The sequence below is a fragment of the Haplochromis burtoni genome, unplaced genomic scaffold (genome assembly GCF_018398535.1).
Source record: "Haplochromis burtoni strain Fernald_Lab_line unplaced genomic scaffold, NCSU_Asbu1 Contig_341, whole genome shotgun sequence".
Taxonomy (NCBI): Eukaryota; Metazoa; Chordata; class Actinopteri; order Cichliformes; family Cichlidae; genus Haplochromis; species Haplochromis burtoni.
In genome coordinates, this window is record NW_024582702.1 from 68,492 (window position 1) to 76,987 (window position 8,496).

General features: G+C 37.1%; 1 protein-coding gene across 1 annotated transcript in view; it reads right to left on the minus strand.

Moving 5' to 3' along the window:
- The window catches only part of LOC102308867 (deleted in malignant brain tumors 1 protein), a 37,690-nt gene extending 30,085 nt beyond the window's left edge, over window positions 1-7,605 (minus strand). Inside the window, exons 1-8 of the mRNA XM_042228671.1 lie at window positions 7,555-7,605; window positions 6,115-6,135; window positions 5,401-5,715; window positions 5,000-5,311; window positions 4,598-4,909; window positions 4,169-4,480; window positions 3,734-4,045; window positions 1,505-1,816 (exon numbers count right to left, since the gene is read on the minus strand). Coding sequence (XP_042084605.1) covers window positions 1,505-1,816; window positions 3,734-4,045; window positions 4,169-4,480; window positions 4,598-4,909; window positions 5,000-5,311; window positions 5,401-5,715; window positions 6,115-6,135; window positions 7,555-7,576 — 1,918 coding nt within the window. The 5' untranslated portion in view covers window positions 7,577-7,605. The remainder of the gene's footprint in view (window positions 1-1,504; window positions 1,817-3,733; window positions 4,046-4,168; window positions 4,481-4,597; window positions 4,910-4,999; window positions 5,312-5,400; window positions 5,716-6,114; window positions 6,136-7,554) is intronic.
- Between the last annotated feature and the right edge of the window lie 891 nt (window positions 7,606-8,496).

Consider the following 8,496-nt stretch of genomic DNA (forward strand, 5'->3'; position numbering starts at 1 on the left):
AGGATGGTGTAGGTTTAAGTTTATTAGATTGATCAGTATTGCTGAACTATGAAATATTTTTTTGCATACAGGTATAACAGAATAGCTTTAGTGTAGTTGTTGTTTTAAACTTGAGTATGAACTTATACAAAATGCAGCAAGATATTAAAAAACAGTTTTATTGATTAAAAAAGAGACAGGATATCGGATTCATATCAGTATCGGCAGATATCCAAATTTATGATATCGGTATCGACCATAAAAAAGTGGTATCGTGCCATCTCTAATATAAACTAGACCACAAATCTGTCAAAGTGAGATACAGCATGCCAATAGTGCCAATAGAGGACAAGAAAGCTCACAGGCAGGCATTTAAAGTTGGAGAAGATTTCTGGGGGTCAGATTTCTGGCTTTCTCCCTTACATATTAAATTTTAGTGTCATAGCTTGTTTATTAATATACAGTGATTTTAGTTAGCTATCCTTGTTGTTTGTTAATTATTTCCAGCGTTTAAGTGTTTTCTGTGCCTGCCTTGTGTTCCTGGTGTTGTGTCTAGTGTCCCCGGTTCAATATTTGTGTTATTTCGTGTTTTACTTTGACAGTCCCCTGCCCTGCATCAGTGTATTCTTTTCTGCTTTATGTGTGTGGTGTAGTGTAGTGTGTATAGAGATATATCTATATAAAAATAATTTTAATTATAGTCTGTGCTTCCCTTTTTGTTTCATGTTGGATCGTCTGCGCCTTGATTGGTCTTTCCCGTGTTTCCAGGTCTCAGGTTTTATAGTTATGTTTCCTGTTTAGCTTTCCCAGTATAGGTTTTGTTTGTTAGTTTCTAGTTGTCATTGGCCTTGTGTGTGTGTGTGTGTCTTTGCTTGTTTGTTTTTTCTAACATTTGTATAGCCCTAACAACAGCCGAGCCTTTTGATATCATCATCGCCAGAGATGACAATTAGTCAAGTTGGAAGTTACTGTCAGTCTCATTTTCTGATTGATTTCTGTTAGTTCAGTTTTGTTAATGTTGAGTGACTAAGCCTGAATCTGCTTCCCCATTGTATGGTTGGTTCCTGTTCATCTTCCTCTTTGGTCTCTTCAACTGCAACTGTGTTGAGGCTTCTTATATATTAGAATCCATTGAGCCATATATTTAGGAATTTTGAAGCAAACCAACACTCTTGACACAAGAATTGTGTTAACTACAAAAATAACTTAATAAACATCAACCAACCAAAAATAGAATTTCATCCTGACTCAGAAAGGCATAAGACTTCCAAATCTGAGTTTATGACAACTATATAACACCCAAAATACGAAATATTAATCATGAAATAAAGTTTCCCCGTTTGCAGATAAAGATTTTACCATTGAAATCCTTCATTGAATGTTTACTGTGCAGCTTAATTTGATGGCTAACGCTTAATTTCAGTATGAAACACATCAACGAATGGACAAAAAATCTGTAAAGGGAAACTGTTGTATTTACAGTGTCTGACATGGTATAGATGATCGGAAAAAAAAAAATTCTCACCTGAGCAGATGGCACCAGCATCGTGATCATGTCCACATTTGTTTGATCCAAATCCATTGTGTTGACACTGAGCTAAAGATTCTTCATTTCCTGAACAGGTCACATTATCAAGCCAAATCTGTCCAGTTCCTGCACCAAACTGAGCGAATGGAGGAGCTCCTAGTGCCGTCCCACAGTTTAACTCTCTGCAAACCACGTGAGCATCGTTCAAGTCCCAGCTATCATCACAGACTGTTCCCCAGCTGTTATTGTGAAATATTTCAACTCTTCCAGAACATCGAGTCGATCCAGATCCAACTAATCTGATCAGATCTATCAGGCAAAAGATGTGAAGCAAATTTTTAATGTGTCTTAAATTAACAAAGAAAAATTATAGTAGTATATACCAGTTGAACGTTTTAAAACACCCCAATTTTTCCACTTGAATTTCATGCTTTTATTTCTTATTTACCTTATGCTTACATTTGTATTTTGCCATGTTTTCTTATATTGTATTGTTGCTATATTTCTGTACTTTTGTAAGGTGACCTTGAGAGTCTTAAAGGGGCCTATAAATAAAATGTATTATTATTATTATTACTATTATTATTATTATTATTATTATTATTAGTGGTCATAGTAAGCAAGTCTTAGTTTCAACTGTGAAAAGAAGACTTTGCCTTGTTCTGATATCTTGGCAATGGTTTTCTTGCTTTAACTCATCTTGTCAAACCTGCAACTCAAAGAGGTTTGCCTAGGTCATGAAACGCCACCAATGGACTACTGAAGAGTGGAAGAAGGTATTATTGACAGAATCACAATTTGAAATCTTCACTTCATCACACGGGATCTTTGTATGTTGTAAGTAGGTGAAAGGATGGTTCCACGCTGTGTGGTAACAACTGTCAAACATTGACGAGGAAGTGTGATGGTCTGGGGCTGTTTAGCTGGATCCAGTGTCAGTGACTTGTAAAGAAAAGTGAGATGCACTCTGAACCAAAATGGCTTCCTCTGTCACAATTTGACTGTGCGGAGCAGGCAGGAAGGGACCCAAATGCAGACTCGTAAGCGGGATATGGACTCAAAACACAGCTTTAGTTGCTGAATGGAAAATAATACAACCCAAACTGGGAAATTAGAAGACCTAAACACACAGGGAGGCACACAGCTATGAGGGAGATGCTGACATAAATACACAGGAGGATAACGAGTGCAGTGAGAACACACAGGGAACACAGCTGACACAACATGACGTCACAGAGGAAGCACAACTAGAAACACCGAACATGGAAACACAAGAGCTTCGCAATAAAACAGGAAACGCAGGAACATGATGCAGGAGTGGAGGAGAGGCAGACGAGAAGAGCAAGGGAACATGAGGGAGAGAGAGGAGAGATGACGAGCCCTGGAAACAGAATGGAACACAGGAAGGGAAACAAGACGCAAGGGGCTCATATAACATATAAAAACAGACGGATAGAGACATAGAGGGCAACTAATAATTAAGAATATAAACAGGGAATAAAAGAAACTCACAATACAATAACTAATAAATAATAAATGAACCTTAACATAAACCATAATACAAAATATTATTAGAATACAACAAAATAAAAAATGCTGGCTCAAAAGGACCCAGAACCTTTACAACTGCAGCATTCTGCAGCACCATGCAGTTCCCTCTGGTATGTGTCTAATTGGTAAGAGGTTCATCCTATGGCAATATAATGACCCAAAACTAAGTCCAAGCTATGCCAGAACTACCTCAGGAAAAAGAGAACAAAACCGTAAGCTAGAAAACATGGAACGGACAGCACAGTCTCCAGTCTTAATTAGCCCCATCACGGTGGTTTAGGATGAACTGGATAAAAGAGTGAAAGCAAAGCAATCATGCATTTATGGGAACTTCTGCAACAAATATGGGAAGAATTTTCTGAAGAATATTTGATTTCTACTGCAGATAGAATGGTGTGTTAAGCTGTTATATGTACCAAAGGTGCTTACTTCGATGTGTCAAAAGATTAGAATACATTTTGGTCTGTAAATTTAGTCCATGGTTTAATTTTAATTTTAATTACTTATTTTTACTATGCTTTAATTTCAGAGTTCAATGACACATTACACTGCATAAATAAAATCATTATTAAAAAAACTGGAGAAATTGGGGTGTTCTAAAACTTTTACCGATAGTATATTGCACCCAAGAAAAGATTTGGTTGAAATGCTTTCAGAATCAAAAATCTTTCTCACCAGAACAGACGACACCAGCATCTTGATTATGTACACAGTTGTTTGTTCCAAAACCACCATGTTGACACTGAGTTAATGAGCCTTCACTTCCTGAGCAGGTCACACGATCAAGCCAAATCTGTCCAGTTCCTGCACCAAAGTGAGCTGATCGAGGAGCCCCCCTTGCGGTCCCACAGTTTAACTGTCTACAAACGATCTCAGCATCGTTTAAGTCCCAGTCATCATCACAGACTGTTCCAAAGCTGTTATTGTGATAAACTTCAACCCTGCCAGAACATCGAGTCGATCCAGAGCCAGCTAATCTGATCAGATCTATTAGTTAAAAGATGTGAAGAACTTGATAATATGTTCTTGACCTTGAAAGAAAATGGTTTCACTGATGACAGACAATTTCTGAATGATTCATGTGTCTTTGGTACCTAAACATTTTCTCACCTGAACAGATGACAGCAGCATCCTGACCATGTCCACAGTTGTTTGTTCCAAATCCACTGTGCTGACACTCAGTAAGAGAACTTTCACCTCCTGAACAGGTCACATGATCAAGCCAAATCTGTCCAGTTCCTGCACCATAGTAAGCTGAATGAGGAGCTTCTAGTGCCGACCCACAGTTTAACTGTCTGCAAACCACCTCAGCATCATTTAAGTCCCAGCCATCATCGCAGACTGTTCCCCAGCTGTTATTGTGATAGATTTCAACTCTTCCAGAGCATCGAGTCGATCCAGATCCAACTAATCTGATTGGACCTATGAGACAAAAGATATGGACAATATTTTAATGTTATTTGCAATAAAAACAATTCAAGCATAACAAATAAGAACAGACTGACGTGCAATGTGTTCAGTATTCAAAATGTGCCTCACCTGAACAGATGACACCAGCGTCTTGTTGATGTCCACAGTTATTTGTTCCAAATTGGTTGTATTTACATTCAATTAGAGAACTTTCATTTCCTGAACAGTCCATGTTATCAAGCCAAATCTGTCCACTTCCTGCACCAAAGAGAGCTGATCGAGGAGCCTCTAGTGCCGTCCCACAGTTTATCTGTCTGCAAACAACCTGAGCGTCTTTTAAGTCCCAGTAATCATCACAGACTGTTCCCCAGATGTTATTGTAATAAATTTCAACTCTTCCAGAGCATCGAGTCGATCCAGACCCAGATAATCTGATCAGATCTATGATGCAAAAGACATAAACAAAATATTTTATGTATGACACAATAGCAGACTGACCTGAAATGTCATTGGTACCAAAAATTTTCTCACCTGAACAGATGACATCAGCATCATGGTGATTTCCACAACTGTATGTCCCAAATCCACTGCCGTTACATTCAATTAGAGAACTTTCATTTCCTGAACAGCCCACATTATCAAGCCAAATCTGTCCAGTTCCTGCACCAAAGTGAGCTGATTGAGGAACTTCCAGTGCCGACCCACAGTTTAACTGTCTGCAAACCACTGCAGCATCATTTACATCCCAGCCATCATCACAGACTGTTCCCCAGCTGTTATTGTGGTAAACTTCAACTCTGCCAGAACATCGAGTCGATCCAGATCCAGTTAATCTGATCAGATCTGAAATGAAAAATATTTTAATACTTTCCTGACAAAATATAAATCCTTTATGACAGAGTGACCTATGCTGTGTTAAAATATTTTCTTACCTGAACAGATGACACCAGCATCATAATAATAATTATTATTGTACATTCCCCATCCAGAGTAACGACACTGAGTTAAAGAACTTTCACTTCCCGAACAGGCCACATTATAAAGCCAAATTTGTTTAGCTTCTGGACTATAGTAAGATGATAGAGGAGCCTGTATTGCTGTTCCACAGTTTAACTGTCTGCAAACAACCTCAGCCTCGTTTAAGTCCCAGCCATTACCGTAGACTGTTCCCCAGATGTTATTGTAATAAATTTCAACTCTGCCAGAACACTGTGTTGCTCCAGACCCAGCTAACCTGATGGACACACCTGAAAATAAAATACAGAGAACACACATTGTGAATAAAACATACAGTATGTTTAATGTTTTCTTAATTTTGCTGTGAAATCATGTAGTAAAAATAATCTTAGAGGTCAAAACGTCTTACAAAATGCTTAACATGGTAATGTGTAATCCTATAAGTTCCTACAACATAGTAGCTACTTTGGCTGCTTTGTAGGTTTTCAAATGTCCTCAGACTGTTGCTTGATCTTCCTCTTTGGTGCTCTATAGTTGGATATTGTTGTAATATACAGTTTTGTTGTTGATGTTGTTAGCAATAGAGTAGAAAATGGTCCATGGTACTTCTTTTGCTAGCTTGTTAAGTAACATACACGTGTCAATTGTTTGAACTTGAAGCATTTGCAAAGTTGTTCTTGGATGCTTACCGGGTGTCTGTGATTGACCACCTGAAAGTGGATCATAGAGATAAACAGGTCAAATGAGTTTATTGCACATTATGATTCACATTTCTCAACATGTGTGTTAGAGAAAGGAAAAGTGTGAGTTCAACCAGGGCCTAGTCCCATGTATAAGATTTTTTCTTCAAACTTACAAAATGGCTAAACAAACATTTGTAGGGATGCTGACTATGTCAAAAATCTGAATGTAAAGAATTACAAATCATTTTTACTGGCTTGCTAATTAAATAGCAAGTAAAAAACCCTGAACATTAGCAAATAACTGTATACTAATCAGTTTCAAGTAATGCAGTGTGGGTCACAACAGTCTACTCACTGATTTCCTTTTGATTACATTAAAAAATTAAATGTAACTCCATCTTCACCTAGCATGTAGCTCAGTTACAGTGACAGTTAGTAAAGAACTATTTAAAGATCGTATATAAAGTCATAAGTTTTAATCAAGTATTGGATCTGTATATGATGTGTTTGATGAATTACATATTTTAATTTTATGAAACATTCTTTAAAACAAACTAAATATACAAATTTTGTGCTTTTCAAATGTTGTATGAAAATTCTGGGTACTTCTTTCCAGGATAAACAGGTTAGTTTGCATTAATATGGGGAATTCCCAACTCTGTGTTGAACTGTGGCTTTAGTGGTCAGTGTTGGATCACATCAAGTGAAGCAGAGATTACTTTAAATTTGATGACCCTTATAGTCATTCAGTGAATTCAATCATTATAATAACTTTATACAGTCTAGTTTAAAGACAACATACAGTGCACTGCTAGCGTAGGAAATGGAAACCAGCCACAATCACTGTGAAAATGCCACATTTTTTTAATTCAGTTCTATAAATCAACAAAGAGCAGCAGGTGAGCTGATCACAGCTTGCGTGCTAAGAAAGCCTAGTGGAGCTCTAAAAAGGGAGTTGTTAGTATTTTTCCTAACAGATCTTAGTGTTCCCTGCTTGCTGAATCCCACTTTAACCCCTGTTTTACACGTTGTCCAGGTGGTGGAGGCAAAGTGACTCTAAACATGCATGCAACAGAAAATAGTTATTTATTTATTTATTTTATCCTCTTTGACTGCTTGTGTCCGATTCAAGCTGAGTGCATTCATTAGAATTTTAAGTTAGATTTGAATAACATGTATGTTCTAATGTACTCATATTTTTTCTATTATATTAATATAGCAGAAGGTTCAGTTACCTGTGCCTCAAACAATGAGTAGAATTGTCTTCCAATGAGCTACTTTCTACTTTCTACTCTAAGTACATTTTTAACACAAGTATCTGTACTTCTACTTGACCTCCAGTCATTTCACAGTTTCCAGATAGAGTTTTAAAAATAATTTACAGTAGTTTGTAAGAGCTTGGTAACAAGAAAATGTGTACTCCAAATAAAAATCAGACTTTCTCACCTTTACATAAGAGAATTGTCATCACAGAGACACAGTAGACAAACTGTTGGAGAGCCATGGTTAAGTATACCTGTTTTAATTTGACTTCAGCTATTAAATACTGAAATTTGCTCCACCCCACCCACAGGCTCATGTGTCCTAACTCAGCTTTCCTCTCACTGACTGCAGAACTAACACGAGCAACAAAAACAAGACAGCAAAGTTTTCCTGTATAAATATACAGTGTAATATAAAATATATAGCATATACACACAAATACAAAATAACAGAACAGCATATACATGACCAAATTCCTGAGACTGAATTTTCCACAAACACTTTCTTTAGCCAGTAATCAGATGTGTGAATTTAATAAAAATAAGCAGAAAAAAAAAGAAAAACTTTGTTTTATAAATCTGGGACAGTCTGCACAGTGAGCTGCCAGAACATTTTCTGCATTTTTGTGTATTTATCATGTAGGAATGCTGTGATATGTTGTTGAAACCGCATTTTAGATATAAGATATTTCAGGGATTGATGTGTAGTTAAATGTTTTTTACACTGACAGAAAGGGAGTTTCATTCATGTGGCCACTTAAGTTTAAAGTGGGCTGTATGTGGGCCTCATTGTAAAATAAATTTAACATCCCTGGTCTAAAGTATCCCTACAGACTCAAATATATACATACACTAACCTACGTAGTGTAGCAAGAGCAAGGTTCTATACAATGTTTAGAAGATGACAAAGCCTTTTAATTTCTTGTTAGAGGTCATGATATCTAGTAGTTTCTCTTCGCAGCATAGAAAAGATTGTTTGACAGCAGTCGCTCTGTCTAATGGAAACCTAAACTGGGAAAAACTAAAGAGCAAACCTGAAATCATAACGGAGCAGAGAGACGCAGACTAAGGAACAGGATACCAAGAAACACAGATGAACGCAGACGAGCCGACAACGAACACAGAC